The sequence below is a fragment of the Sinocyclocheilus grahami genome, unplaced genomic scaffold (assembly GCF_001515645.1).
Source record: "Sinocyclocheilus grahami isolate Dianchi unplaced genomic scaffold, SAMN03320097.WGS_v1.1 scaffold572.1, whole genome shotgun sequence".
Lineage (NCBI taxonomy): Eukaryota > Metazoa > Chordata > Actinopteri > Cypriniformes > Cyprinidae > Sinocyclocheilus > Sinocyclocheilus grahami.
This window is the reverse complement of record NW_015505751.1, coordinates 255262-271167: the sequence shown is the minus strand read 5'-3', so window position 1 is coordinate 271167 and position 15906 is coordinate 255262. Positions and strand designations below refer to the sequence as shown.

Sequence of the window (15906 nt, the reverse complement as noted above, 5' to 3'; positions counted from 1 at the left end):
TAAATAGTATAATAATCTTTAAGTTCAACTATTCTGTAAATATTGGAGGAAGGGACCCCAGATCTTGGAAAAATTAAGAGACTTTGATTCGTTAAGCCAAATTTTTTCAAGGTTTAAAACGGAGACCATCTCCACAAGCCATTTCTGAAAACATGGGGGAGCAGTGACTTTCCAATCCCTTAATATAATTCTCTTGGCCACAACCATGCCCAACATTAATGCCATCTGCAAATGATAAGGCAAAGAGGAAACTGTGTCAGAATAGCCAAGAATGGCCAATTCCATTTCAGGAGGAAGGATCTGATCATATGCCACTGAATACCAAGAGAAAATATCTTCCCAGTATCTCTGGAGTTTCAGGCAAGACCAAAAAGCATGAGGCAAAGTTCCCTCTGCAACTTGACATCGATCACACATAGGAGACACAGCTGGGTAGATCTTGTGGAGTCTGGTTTTAGAATAATGCAATCTGTGTACAATTTTAAACTGAATTAATTGAAGTCTTGCATTGATGGAACAGCTATGTATTCTCTTCAAGATTTCAGACCAAAGGTTATCAGATAAGCTGATACCAGCCTCCTTTTCCCAGGCTACCCTAAGATAATCAGAAGATGTAATAACCTGCGTAGAGCACAGGGAAACAAATTGTGAAACCATATGCCGAGAGTCTGGGGCTTGTCGCACTAAATTATAGAAACAATGCTCTTCCTGCTGAATCTTATAGTCAGAAAAAGTCTGCTGAACATAATGCCGAATCTGCAAGTAACGAAAAAAATGAGAATGAGAAAGATGATATTTACTAAAAAGATGATCAAAGGAGGAAAAGTGACCATCTGTGTACAAGCAGAAACAGCAGTTTAATATAAAAACTATTTATATAAAATAAAATTAATAAATAAAAATTATAAAATTAAATATACCTTCCTTAAAATATTTATTTATTATCATTTAAAAACAATTTCTCTATGGAAAAAAATGTTGTTGTTTTTTTTTCTTTTGGAACCCCACTTTTGCACTGCATTATTTTAGGGATGCACCGATATGAAAATTTTGGCCGATACCGATAACCGATTATTCTTTATTTTTGAAAGCCGATAACCGATATGTTGGCCGATAAATCTATATCCAAATTGTTATATACTTTTTGAGAGCCTGATTACAAAAAAGGTCTCATCATTAAAAGCCACATCCCAAACACTTCAACATAAGCAGCCTAGTTTGAACGGTGTACGTTTTAAAAATATTTTTACTCTCCCATTACCAAATTTAGTCATAAAAAAGTCTTACAAATAAATAAAATAATGCATAAATAATGCAAACAAGTCACTGGACATCATTACACATGTAAAGAATCAAAATGAATGCGCCATAGATCAATAAAACGGAATAGCCTCTGCACGGACAATAATTAAATGATTTTAATTACTAAACCATATTGTTGATGAAAATAATAAGAGAAAAATACAAGTGGTTGTTGTTATTAATAATATATCAATGATTTTGAAAAAGTAACAAATTAATACCACTGTTTTAAATAGCAGCCATTGAGCTGCAGCTCAAGCTGAAGCTGAAGAGCTGAATGAACACGGTAAACTGAAGCGTTTTGCTGGCAGCTTATTTAACTCAAGGAAATGCATCCTGAGATTAATATTAATACAACATAAACATAATATTACAACTTATATATGAAATGACAAATGACGCAGTTATTGCATGCTATAGTCAGAATGTGTGATCCTGTTGTGGATGCGCTCTTCCCATAACAACGCGCTGAAACACGGCAACTAAACCCAAAGAATTCACAACGTTTTATTATAATAATGTTCTCATTAGAATGTTATATACACGACATTCCCAATCATAGTTATTAATGTTGTGCACTGCTGTTTGGGCTGCGTGTGCTGAGCTAAAGATGATCACTGGTAAACTGAAGCGCTCTTTTAACTTTACCAAACGCATTCTATATGAGATACATCAGATATACATCAAATAAACACAATATTACAATGTACAATTGCACAAAAGGCTGCAAACGAACAGCGCGCATCTGAAGTGTCTCTGAAGGAAATAATGCATTATTTATCGGCTTTAAGATATCGGCCAAATTTTCTTATCAGGCCGATACCGATAACAGAAAAAATGAGCCGATATGGGCCGATACCGATATGGTGGCCGATATATCGTGCATCCCTACATTATTTATTCATATATATTTTTTTAGTAACGTATTTAGTTTGTAATAGTAACTGCACAATGCCCTAGTAGTCTATTAGACTCTTTTAATCATGAGCAAGTATTGACAGATTGTTGGACTGTATGTTTGATATGCTCATAGTAAATCCGTGCTGAGTGAGAGGAAAAGTTTACTTTCACTCTTTGCTTCTTGGCTGCACCAGTAGGGCTTGTCGGGATGCCATCAAGAGCCTGTCAGAGCATGTCTGCCAAACCGATCATATGACTCCACAGGAAGTCCCAGGGAACTTTACAGAGGTTAAAGTTATTTGTATGAAACATTAATTTTTTGCCAAGATGATCTCATTAGTATTCATAGGCATTTGTGCACTAAGTGTACACTTTTTATTTTAACATTTTTGTATGGGTGGACATACACTGAAATGTACAATAATGTATTGGCAGCATCTAAAACTTAAACAATTTATGTATTACTTTAGTATATACAACCTGAAGAAGTACAACATATGTGTAACAAAGTGTAACATTGTCAGTTTTATGATGTAACATTAATGTGTTTCATTTATTTACTGGTTTATATGTGTGTTCTATCACAATCTTTGGTTTGGGTGTTAATTTTGGACTGTACATTTCAGCAGCATCTATTCAAATGTATGAAAATGTATTTGTGCTAAAACCACACATTGTTTTCGCAAACACACACATACCATTGTATATCCACTCTTACCCTAATTCTGGTTGACGTCCTTCACCACAAAGTGTTTCAACTGTAACTTTCCCATAGATTTGAGCATTCCCCTCTATGGCCTTACTCAGACCAGAATGGGTCAGATCTGCTGAGCTCACTGCAAGCGCTTTTATTTCCCTCCCACCACTCATGAAATATTGGGGGTTGTCATGTTTTTGCTGGCCCCTTATCAAAGTTAGCTGTAGGCCTGGCAAGACAGATTCTGGAGACAGAAGGTTCCAGAAGCTTCAAGAGGTTTTGCCGTCCCCTCTGGCAATATCCAGCCCGATGAGACAAACTAATAATTTACCACCTAGTGGCACCCACTAAATATCATGTAAAGAATTCCTAACCGGCAGCTTAGAGGCTTGTTGCACATTGTATGCTCGTATATAGTTTCAAATACACACAAACACTCTCGGAAAAACCCTCTCGGAAAAACTTTTGACTTACTACATGTCAAATAATGGCGGTTTAAAGGATTAGTTCTGTCATTATTGCTCACCTTCATTCTGTTGGATTTTTTAACCCTATTCCCTTTGGGTAATTTGAGTAAGTTAGCTTTAATCGACATTTTCAATAACTTTTCTGCCTTGTCCTTTCAGATCACTTTCTAAGGCTGGATACTCCAATGAATAACATCACTACCTCCCTCGGACAGACAGCTGAGTTACATTGCCACGTTTCAGGGAATCCACCAGCCACAGTCCGCTGGCTTAAAAACGATGCCCCTGTGGTCCAGGAACCGCGGCGTGTCTCTTACCGGCCCACTCCATACGGCTCCCGACTGAGAATCCGAAACCTGGACACCACAGACACTGGCTACTTTCAGTGTGTGGCTACCAACACCTATGGCACAGTATCTACCACAGGAATCCTGTTTGTCAAGTTTGGTGAGTGTTTTTGGACTTTAACAATACCTCGATGATTTCTCAATCAGGTGACCGATGATGCATTGCAGAAAAACTTCAGGTCTGTGTGTTTAAACACATCCCAGAGGGTCATCTTTGCTAGCTCAGGAGACATTAGGGGGTCCTCAGTTATGTGTTTTTAAAGTATCAACTTTGCCTCAGTTATTTCCCTGAAAATTACTCTGGAAAAACAAATGCAACAAATGCCAGGAAACCAAATTCCAACATTTGCAAATTGCTGCATTGTGTTAACCCTGTTGCTGACTGTGTGAACCAGCCTTAAAGGGTTAGTTCACCCCAAAATGAAAATTCTGTCATTAATTACTCACCATCATGTCGTTCCAAACCCATAAGACCTTCGTTCGTCTTCGGAACACAAATTAAGATATTTTTGATGAAATCCGAGAGCTTTCTTACACTCCGTAGACGGCAACACAACTATCACGTTCAAGGCCCAGAAAGGTAGTAAGGACATCGTTAAAATAGTCCATACATGACATCAGTGGTTCAACCTTAATTTTATGAAGCTACAAGAATGTTTTTTTGTGCACATGTGTCATGGTACTCTCGTGAACACACGTTGAAGACTGACATGGCACAGAAGAATGGTTGAATAAAGTCATTATAATTGTTTTGTTTGCACACAAAAAGTATTCATCGAAGCTTCATAAAATTACGACTGAACCACTGATGACAAATGGACTATTTTAACAATGTCCTTACTACCTTACTGGATCAAAAATATCTTCATTTGTGTTTTGGAGATAATCGAAGGTCTTACGGGTTTGGAACGACTTGAGGGTGAGTAATTAATGACAGAATTGTCATTTTTGGGTGAACTAACCCTTTAAAGGGAAAGATAGTTCACCCAGAAATGCAGATTTTCACCGTTTACTCATTCTCATGTTGTTACAAACTTGTATGACTTTCTTTCTTCATAAAAGAACATATTTTGGAAAATATCTCTTTCCCTATGTCTTTGCCCGATTATGTCTATATCCCTACTATATAGTAGGGCAATAAACAGTATGAGAACTTGGTAGCATTTCCAAATTTGTACTATTCATAACAAACAGTAGGTACAATTTCGAAAGTGTGCATCCAATGCATACTTTACTGTCTCATGAAGCCATAAGTCACATGTAATGTGTCTAAATTTCATTCATACTACATACATGTATGCTATATAGAACATACTGTTTACTGGTTATGATGTTCATTCCTCATCGAATGTAGTACCTACTCAGTATGCGTTTTTGGACACACCTTGTGTTTTTTGTTGGTGCTGTTTGAACTCCATTGACTTTAGTTTTATGAACAAAAATAATTTATATTACAGTCTTTCTCTGGAGAAAAGTCTAAGAATTCAGTAAAAATTTCATATTGTCTTAAAATAATGTCTTTGTTATCTAGGAGAAACAATTTCCAAGTATTACACACCCCATATAATTTTTGACCTGTTGCAAAGCAGTGGTCCCTCCATTTGGAATGATGAAATGAAATGTCCTGATGCCCTGAATGGCAGAGAAACTGTGTAGGTCTGATGAGGTCACTGTAGTTATTCTCTATTCCATGCCAAGGAGCCATATTGGCTGCGTGTGTTGTGCTTCTTTGTGGGCAATTTGTGCCTAACATGTTGTTAAAAATCTCCGCTCTCTCTTTCTTCCAGATCCGGCTCCCACCCCTCTGCCTGGAAGGCCTTCACCGTAAGTCCATTTTCCTTTCCTCTGTGCCGTACCCCATCTAAAATCCTCCATTAAATAAGCAGAGCAAAAGGGGAAAAAATTTGCATAAGCAAATGATTTAATTGCTCCTTCAGGATTTGTCTGGCTAAAACTTTTCCCTTTTATGTGTGTGTGAGTGGATGAGGTAGACCTGCACAGAAAGGAATGCATGCTCTTATATAATTAATAATTTTTTTAATGTATAATTTATAATTAAATAGTATATTTTATTATTAAATGTAATTAATTATTAAATTAAATATTATTTAATTATTATTAAATATTTAAAAAGTTATAAACTGTTGACAAACTATAAACACTGCATTTCAGTATTCAGTATAACTTATTTTCACTGTTGTCAAATTAAAGTTTTATATTAGAATTGAGATAATTTGAGATTTACAATGAAAGCTACATTGCAGAACTCATAGTTCATTTCAGATGTGTATCAGGGACTATTCTTAGATGCGGTTATTAAAGACTGTTCATTGCATTTCAGATTTATAGCTTTAGAGTGAGCCTTCCAGAAACTTCAGCAGGTCAATTGGCGTGGGTATACCATTCCCCATAGCGATCCCTAGAGGACGCAGTTCGAAGTTCCCATGAAAGGGAACGTCTCGGGTTACTTATGTAACCATGGTTCCCTGAGTAGGGAACGAGACACTGCGTCCTCTAGGTTTCTTGCCATGCTGCGGACGCAAGCTTCAGACGAAGAAGTGAATGATGTGTAGCTCCCGGCACCGATTTATACTGTAGTCGCACCGGTAGTGACGTCATGGCTGTCGCCGGCCAACGAGTTGGTGTTTTTTCAATGTATGCTTCAGATACGAGTCACGACGAGGCGTTCCCCATAGCGACCCCTAGAGGACGCAGTGTCTCGTTCCCTACTCAGGGAACCATGGTTACATAAGTAACCCGAGACGTTAGCAAATACAAATGAAGATGTTGTCCATGTTGCTTGCATGTGTCTTGTTTAAGACTGTAGGAACTGCAGTATTTGTGTGTCTAACTTCATTAAAATCAGCCAGCACCTGTTTGTGCTAGAATGTACAACCGGCCTCACCACATGTTTCTGTTTCAACCCACTCAGACTACAGACAGTGCATTAATACACTGCCTTCATGTTTCTCTTTTAATCTTACCATATTTCCATGCTGCAGGCTTCAACACCTACTGTAGCCACTTAGCATGGGAGCGTAGATTTATGGTAGGATTTTGAATTTTTTTTAGATCCTGGTAATACTTTTAATTTAGTGCTATAGTTTTCGCCCTCACTAGCATCTTCTCATATTATGTAGCAAGTTGACCCACTGTTAGGAGTAAACAGTCGCGTGGTTTTTATTTACAGTACTGAAGCAAATCTCAAAGTGGTGCAGATTACATTTCTAAGCTTTGTGGATTGTCTCCATCCAAATCAAAGACTGAACCCCTGACCGTTTGACGTGACTGGCCGCGCTCCAAATCACATTAATATTGATTAAAGTCCACAAACCCGTCTGTGTGCCTCTAAGCCTCGTACAGACGACAGCACGGCTCGTATTGGACTAGCTGCCGTCATTGCACTGAGGTGCACAGAGATCCCTTTGAGCCATATGTTGGCCTGTTAGTAACCATTAGTGTCATCATCAAAGAAAGTCATCATGTCAGCTTCCATCAAGAGGAAAAGGGTCAGTATGCTGTCTGTTTTTCTTTACACTCCTTCTCCTTTATGTGCCTCCTTTTTTTCCGGATACGTATCGAAGTGTCAGCCTCGTCTTGGTAAGCGGTACCTGATAAAGAGAGTGTGGGGAGAGGGTGTCCCTTGTGTGGTGTTGTGGCTGGGACTCTAATGAAACTCTTCCTTTAATGAACTCCAGAGCAGAGGTGCATTTGCAAGCCTAGTGTCAGTGCATAGACTGAGAGCTGAACTGGCCACAGCTGGTCTTAAACTGGCCTTGTAGTGGGGAAGAGAGGAAATATGAGAGAAAGTGTGGAGGGGTATTGATGTCTAAAGAGCAAAAGGTCAATGAATGGCAGGGTAAAAGGGATGAGGCACAAAAAGGAAAGAATGAGGTGACACATTCATAGATTAACAGTATGGAAGCTTGTTTTTGTCCATTCTGAGAAATAAGCAAGGTTTTACCATTTTGAAAGCTAGTGGTTTAGTGCTGGGAAAAGCCGTTTTGAAAGAGTATTATAGCCTGATCAAATATCCCTCACTTACAATTGTGACTTTTTTTCTCATATTTGCAAATTATGTAGCACTAGTGCAACTATATTTCTTGTAATTGCAACATATTTTACACTTGTGGCTTTATTTGTCATATTTGCAACTTCATGTCTCACTAATGCAACTTTATTTATTGGAATTTGCGACTTAATTTTTATGTATTGTGATTTTATATTTTACAATTGTGACTTTATTTCTCATATTTGCGACTTTATGTAGCACTAATGCAACTATATTTCTTGTAATTGCGATGTTGTATCTTACAATTGTTACTTTATTTCTCATATTTGCGACTGTCTCACAATAGCTACTTTAGTTGTTGTAATTGTAACTTAATTTTTACATAACTGCAACTTTATATCTTACAGTTGTGACTTTATATATCATATTTGCAACTTTATATCTCACAAATGCAACTTTTATTTATTGGAATTTGCAACTTAATTGTTATGTAATTGTGACTTTATATTTTACAATTATTACTTTATTTCTCATATTTGCAACTTTATTTCTTGTAATTGCTACTTAATTTTTTATGTATTTGCAACTTTATACTTTTTACAATTTTGTCTATTTCTGTAATTGCAACTTTATATCTCACAATTTTTACTTAATTATTCCATAAATGCAACTTATTTTATTTCTCATAATTGTGACGTAATATATATATATTTTTTTTAATTGTAACTTCACATTCTCACGACTTGTATATTTTTTTCGTAAATGCAACATCTCACAATTGTGACTTTTTTTCCCCGTTTTTTTCTGTAGTTGTGACTTTGTCTCAAAATTGTGGCTTTTATTAAATGAATAAAGTAACAGTTGAAACATATTTCAAAATATCCTCTTCCATGTTCCACAGAGGAAAGAAAGTCATACATGTCTTGAATGGCATGATGATGAGTCAATTATGACAGAATTTTCATTTTGGGGTGAACTATCCCTTTAAAAATTTGACCATAATGGAGTCCCATGAGCCCTTTATGACACTGGAGGTTGTTTGTTTGATGAGGGTGAATTTGGCTTTGATTCAGTGATGTGAGGTTAACTCTGCTTTATCTGTTGTAAGCGGAAGGGCTTGAATAAGGTGAGCTGGTCTCAAAACAGCAGGTAGAGGCAGCGTCTACATACAGTCCCCTTTTGTGTCTAGCGCGTCTCAGATGCTCACCACAGCTGCACGTCATGATTGCTCACACTGAAGACCTTATTCATTGACTTTTTAATAAATGCAATATGTTTTCTTCCCCTTTTCACTGCCTCTCACTTTTAACATTGCCTTTTTTATGGGGACCACCTGGAAAGGAGGTAATCGAACACCATGGATGAGGAATGGGCATGAACCTTGAAAGAACAAACAATGGTCACTGTTGTTCTGGCCCAAATGTCAGCCATCCTGTAGGGGAGAGAGGTCTCAGCATCACACCTCTTTCGCTCATGCTCTCACTCATTGATGCTATTGATGTTTTTGGGAAGCACGGAAGGAAGAATTTAATAGAACAGACTTTTAAAGGAGATAAATGACTCATCAACCAACATTTCCTGTGCTTCATTGAAGCATCCCACAAAAAAAAAAATTGATGGTTGCTCTTTCGTACCTTAGGTTTTACTGGTATTTCCTAGAAAAGTAGTTCTCAAACTTTATAATTTAAAGGCATAGTTCACCTAAAAAATAAAAATTCTGTACCCTCATGTCGTTCCAAACCCGTAAAAACTTATCTTATCTTATCTTCGGAATACAAATTAAGATATTTTTGATTAAATCTGAGAGCTTTTTGACCCTCCATAGACAGCAACGCAACTACCACGTTCAAGCCCCAGAAAGGTAGTAAGGTCTAGGGATGCACCGAAATGAAAATTCTTGGCCGAAGCCGAACAAAATGAAACACTGTGCTGAAGTCCGAATACCGAACACGGTTTTTCACATTTTTCCCCCATGTAGGCCTATTTTGCCATATTTTTTTCACCATTGCATTAATTAAATAGCCAAAATGTGCTTTTTACTGTTTTGTCCTGCTTTTCAAATAAAAAAATCAATTACAAAACAACAATTTAAAAATATTTACTTAACACTGAACATTTTTTTTTTCATTCTAGCAGACATTATACCAACAAAGCACAATTTAACTTAAAATTAATAAGTTGCTGAGCAGAAAAGACTTCTTTTAAACAATTAGAATATATTACAGATCCCAATTTGAACACTATGTGTGAATGTTATAATAAATGTATTAATGGAGCTGTTGTAGGGTAATTATTATTATCATTATTATTGTCTTACTTTTTCATTTTATTTTACAGAACAACAGCAAAATTACAATACTATAATTTATGAATGTCGATGGAGTTGTTCCTTTTTCTCGGCTTTTACTTTGGCAGAAACCCGCAGGAAGATCTCAGTGCTTCTTTTTGTTGAAAACAGCATGCAGATTTATAAATGATTCTCATTACGAATTTGGGAAGATGTTTGTCGCACGTATCAGATTGTCACATGCCTTAAAAAAATTCACAAAAATGTTACTGAGCAACTGACAAGAAACAGTTTCAGCGCAGATTTTCCTCGCGCTTTGGACTTTGAACCCCGGTGCGAGCTCGTGCAGCGCTGTCGGAATACATGCAATTCGTGCGTGCATTAGAAAATATAACATTCTGCAGTTGATTTACTAATCGCTTAAAGCTAATTTCACGATTTCAATCATCATACAGTAACCTAACCACCAGCATCAGCCACCTCTTCTTCTCATCGGAGACGTGATGCAGCACTAAACAGTCTCTCGCTGTCGGTGCTTCGTACTTGTAATGATTTCTGCATCTTTCTCTGATAGTTTTAAATACGTTCACACTGCCGACACGTTTGCTGCATTAGTGCGTGCCTCTATTTGATCGCGTTAGTCATTGTTCGGTACATATTATTCGGCCTTTTCGCTTATTCGGCCTTAATTTCGGTTGCCGAATATTCGGTGCATCCCTAGTAAGGGCATCATTAAAATAGTCCATGTGACATCAGTGGATTAACTGTAATGTTATGAAGCTACAAGAATACATTTTTGTGTGTTTTTCAGTTGCAGGCCTTGAAAATGACAGTCCTACTACAGTTTCTACCATTTCTGATTCTCATTTTTAGCTACATGTTTGTCTGCCATCACTAGCATCTTTCAGAATCAGCTGTTTGACTTTCAGTTGAAAGTGATGCACATAAATAATACTGAAGGAGCTGCTGAGGTTATCCTTATCAAAATATCGTTAATGTACTGTAAATAGACATGATTTCTTTACTGTGATTTTAGCATGAAGAGACAGCTTAATTTACACAATGCAGTTGTGCTGCTGGTCTCCCATGAAACGTCAGCAGAATTCTTTAATAGCAGGCGTTTGAACCGTATACGGCCCCACATTTCTTCAAGGTTGTTTATAAAATCCCCTTTTTCCAAGTTTGAAAAGATTAATACTACCATCACCGGCTTGTCAAGCCTGTTAAAGTTAAGTTTTCCCAGCTGTGTGAAAGGGAAACTTTTTCTCAAATAAAATTACATTTAAAAACGAGATACTCAGCTTTTTTTACGATTGCGGTTTTAACTGGCCTGCTGAATGGTGGATCGAACTGATCTTAACAAATTCCAGACCATTGTTCGCTCAAAGCTGGGCTATTGGGGTACGGGAGCTGGAGATATCCCTGAAGCCTCAGCATTGTCTGAAGGAGCACATCCTGATGGGGCCCTGTACTGCTTTTGAGTAACGACTACACTAATACTTCTGAAAGATATTCAAGTGCTTCAGTTTTAGAAAGCTCTCCGTTTCAACAAGGATTTAACCAAGGGCTCTCATAACTTCTTTGCTTGATGTTAAAGCCTAGATGTGATTTATTTGATTCTTAAAGCTTTTGAAGATGTATTTGGTCATTCAGAACTGTGTCACTGTGGTGTGTTGTTATGGACAGTAATTTACTTGTAAAGTTATGAAAGTAAGTAGCAGCTTGTTTGTATAGTGCTTTGAGTTACAGAACTTGTAGAAGCAGCTTAGATTTACTGCAAGTTCATGGGCTTTCATGTTTTTTCCCCATCACAGACATTTTTTAAACTAATGGGACATATTACCTTTAGAACTGGTCACTATATATCTATGGAAGTCAGTTTTCCACTTCAGAATTAAAAAAATATTGCAAACGTGACTTTATTTTTCAAAAATAGTTCTCAAACTTTTAAGGTCATGTATCATCTCTGGTCAAATCTGACCTTGTTTCTCATTATTCTGAATTTATCTAAATTGTGAGTTTGTTTCTCATAATTGCAACTTTATTTCTTGTAATTGTGACAACTTATCTCACAAATGCGGCTTAATTTTTCTATAATTGGGAACTTTATATCTCACTTGATTCCTTATAATGGTGACTTTAAATCATATGACTGTAATTTTTACATATAACCATTGTGACTTTATATCTCACTGTGTGACTTTATTTCCTATTTTGTAATGTTTAACTTTTAATTACCTGTTTCATTTTTTATTGTGACGCTATAATGGGCTTCTATATATGTATATACAGTACAGTCTGTTAAATATAACTAGGATTTTATGATCCCCACTTTAATATATTTAGTGATAATGCTTTTTTTTTCACAACATTTTTGCTCAACATTTATTCCATTGTGTACAATTTATCTGCTAACCTGACCAAAGATGCACTTGTTGTTGTAGCTTCAAAATAGGTTATAATAACTGCAGAAAACTATAGCTCACCATGCAAGCAGATACAGGCTCGGTCAAGATCTAAATCTCTAGCTTGTTATGGAGCTCTTTTAACTAAGTGTTGATTGACTGAAGATTGGAGCTTTAATATGAGTCTCTTGGTATACGACCTTTGACCTGGTTTGCTCTATGGCGTAGGTGCAGTCTGTAACTTGATCCTGACCTTTCATCAAAACTTCTTTTCCAGTCTCAGGGCAAGCAGTGCAGGTCAGCATACCTCCCCAGCACCCCATATGATGCCATATTAACCTCTACCACTCAATTACATCAGCAGACCACACCGCCATGCCATAGACAGCCTGTTTATATTTATTTTAATGGTCCGTTAATATATGCCAGCTGATATTAGGTCATCACAGACAAAAATATTTGCATTTCAGTTAACCATAGCAAGGGTATGTGGAGGTTGGTTCTAAACAATTCTATAAATTCTCACAACTTATAAAAGTATAATTTAGAGTTTCTTTTTTGGACTGTGTTATACATTTATATGTATGATATATAAATATAACTATGTTTGTCATAATCATTTTAAGACCTCTCAAAAGTAAAAAAAACAATGCTTATAATCAAAGAATACAATTATAATTTTATCATGTTGTCTACCTCTGAATGAATAAATTAGGCATTTTGAACTAGGGATTTATGGTATTTTATACTTTAATAATATATTATGTATTCAGAGTATCCCCAGTCTCTTTCTCTCGCCGTCTTCTGCCTTTCCTTTTTCTATTGACTCTATGCCCTGCACCCTCTCCTCATGTTTTTCCATGAACAAAGTCTGGCAGCCAAAGCCTTCTGATTTTTTTCCATTTGAGCTACAGCGGACGCAAGTTTGGATACACAACTGTAAATATGAATGAAAGCTTAGAAACACGTTCTTTCTCTCTTCTTTTCACTGAGGGAATAAGTTATGTCGTATTCCCATTACTTTTAGAGGGATATGGGGCCAGTAAATTTGCTTTTATTGGGAGAGCATGAACTTTATTCCCAGAGCCCCTCTCAAATGGATAACCCCTTACCTGCAGCGCAAGTTCCTTTCGTTTTTAATGCTTTTTACAGCTTTGGATATGCTAAAGTTATGAAATAATGTCTTAGTGAAGATATTTTAATGATATATATAATGTATAATGATTTGTTCTGTTGATATGGACAGAGATAAATAGGTCATGCTTAAGGAAAGCAGAGACAGTTGTGTACAGTGAGCTTATTTATTGATATTCCCCGGCTTATGTGGAGTTCCTATGTTTTCCTACACCTGGAAGTAAGCCGTGTGTAATGCATAATTACTCAAGGTTCCCCACTCTCTATAAAAACACACCGGCTGTGTTAAACATGCATATTCTTGTCATTTAAACAGCCATGTTTGCATTATGATCTATACACTTTGGCTTTGTAAATCACAAGGTGTGACAAATCGCAAGCACATATCAAAACATGGTGGAGAAGCTTGCTTGGATAAAGGTTGTTCTTTACTCTGCTTAGTGATTATATGAGTCATGTTGTCAGTTTAGTGGTGCTGTGCCAATTCTTTGAGCCAACACTGATTACAGCATGAACTTCAGGCGCTTTTTTGGCAGACAAATGTAGATTCACGTAGCGCGCAATAACATATGAAGTAAATAACAGTGGTGTCAGGATTCAGTTTTATAACTTTCACACAAGCAGATGCATACACACCCACATCTATTCAAATACTTACACACACACTGAGTATGAAATCAGAGTTGTGCCTCTTCAGCAAAAACCCTGTCTTATTCACTAAGCACCACAGATTGACCATTTAAGTACTTAAATTAAGTACTTACCATAACTTAATGCAATTTAAAGGAATAGTTCACCCAAAAATGAATATTTGCTGACAATATACTCACCCTCTCAGGCCATCCAAGATGTAGATGAGTTTGCTTCTTCACCGGATCAGATTTTGAGAAATGTAGCATTACATCTATTGCTCACCAATGGATCATCTGCAGTGAATGGGTGCCGTCAGAATGAGAGTTCAAACAGGTGATAAAAGCATGACTCCAGTCCATCAGTTAATGTCTTGTGATGTGGAAAAACAGTGCATTTTGCATGATAAACATGATAAAAAAAATAGTTTTTAACTTCAAACCATTACTTTCAGCTAAAATTTAAGTCCCCCATCTTATTGCTTTCTCCAATAAAAAAAGTCATCTCGTCTGAATCAGGAGAGAAATGTGCACAGATCAAGCAAAACAACAAGCAAAAACAATCCAAAACAGTTTTGAACAAGTATGTTGGTGAATGTTGATGTGATTTGTGGGATAGACTTTTTCACTGGTTATTATGGACTGATATTTTGACCAGAAGTGACGGTTTAAAGTTAAAATGCCTTAATGATGGATTTGTTTAGTTAAAAAAAGCAGCTTTTCACTTCACAAGACATTAATTGATCTAAAGTAGTTATGTGGATTACTTGTGGATTATTGTGATGTTTTTTATCAGCTGATTGAACTCTCATTCTGACGGCACCTATTCACTTCGGAGGATCCATTGGTGAGCAAGTGATGTAATGCTAAATTTCTGCAAATCTGTTCTGATGAAGAAACAAACTCATCTTCATTTGGGATGGCCTGAGAGTGAGTCAATTTTCAGTTAAGTTTTATTTTGGTTAGAACTATTTCTTTTAATTAACGTCTTTGTGTAAATGTAATCAAATTTTTATATTTAATTTAAAATGTTTGTAAATTAATAGTTGCGCTATTATCACCCATGGAAATAATGTTGTAAAAAATAATTTTATTTAAGAGAGTGTTTGCAAATTTTATGTTGATCATGATGGAAGTAATTCATTAAAGGAATTTTAATTTTGATAAATATTGCGGTAGCCTGCTATATTCTTCACAACTGAGTTCTCAGAATCGGCACACGATGGAGAACTACGGCATGCAAATTGTGTTTAGCACAAATTTTGTGGGTGTGTTTGCACCGTTACAAGCATGTGCAAATAAACAACGCTATCAGCTGGCACAATTCAGTCTTTGTTTACTCCACCTAATTACTTGTTTTGTGACACCTCAGCTGGTCAGTTCTGTTTGTTATTTAATGATCAGTACACATTGTGGTTCAGTGAATAGAAAAACAAACATGGACTATTTTTCTCCATGTACGTTGTCACCTCTCGTCCTAATGGGCTCCTGACAGCTTGACCTTTCTGCAAACCACTCAACTGCACATTGTATAAGCAAATCATCTGTGGGGGTTTTAATACACCCGTACAGCCAATCTCCAGATTATTTGTTTCAGCGAGAGCAGTTGCACCCAGTGGACGGGGACCTTTAAATTGAGAAATCGGAGACCGAGGCTCAGCGTTTCTCTCAGGGGATGTGATGTGGTCAGATGGAGTGCGGAGTGAAGAGAAGGGGCGGCTAATCT

General features: G+C 36.7%; 1 protein-coding gene across 1 annotated transcript in view; it reads left to right on the top strand.

Annotated features, from left to right (window-relative positions):
* LOC107556549 (inactive tyrosine-protein kinase transmembrane receptor ROR1-like) overlaps positions 1-15906 on the top strand; it is a 131597-nt gene that overhangs the window by 102255 nt on the left and 13436 nt on the right. The window contains exons 3-4 of the mRNA XM_016239691.1: positions 3526-3813; positions 5501-5537. Coding sequence (XP_016095177.1) covers positions 3526-3813; positions 5501-5537 — 325 coding nt within the window. The remainder of the gene's footprint in view (positions 1-3525; positions 3814-5500; positions 5538-15906) is intronic.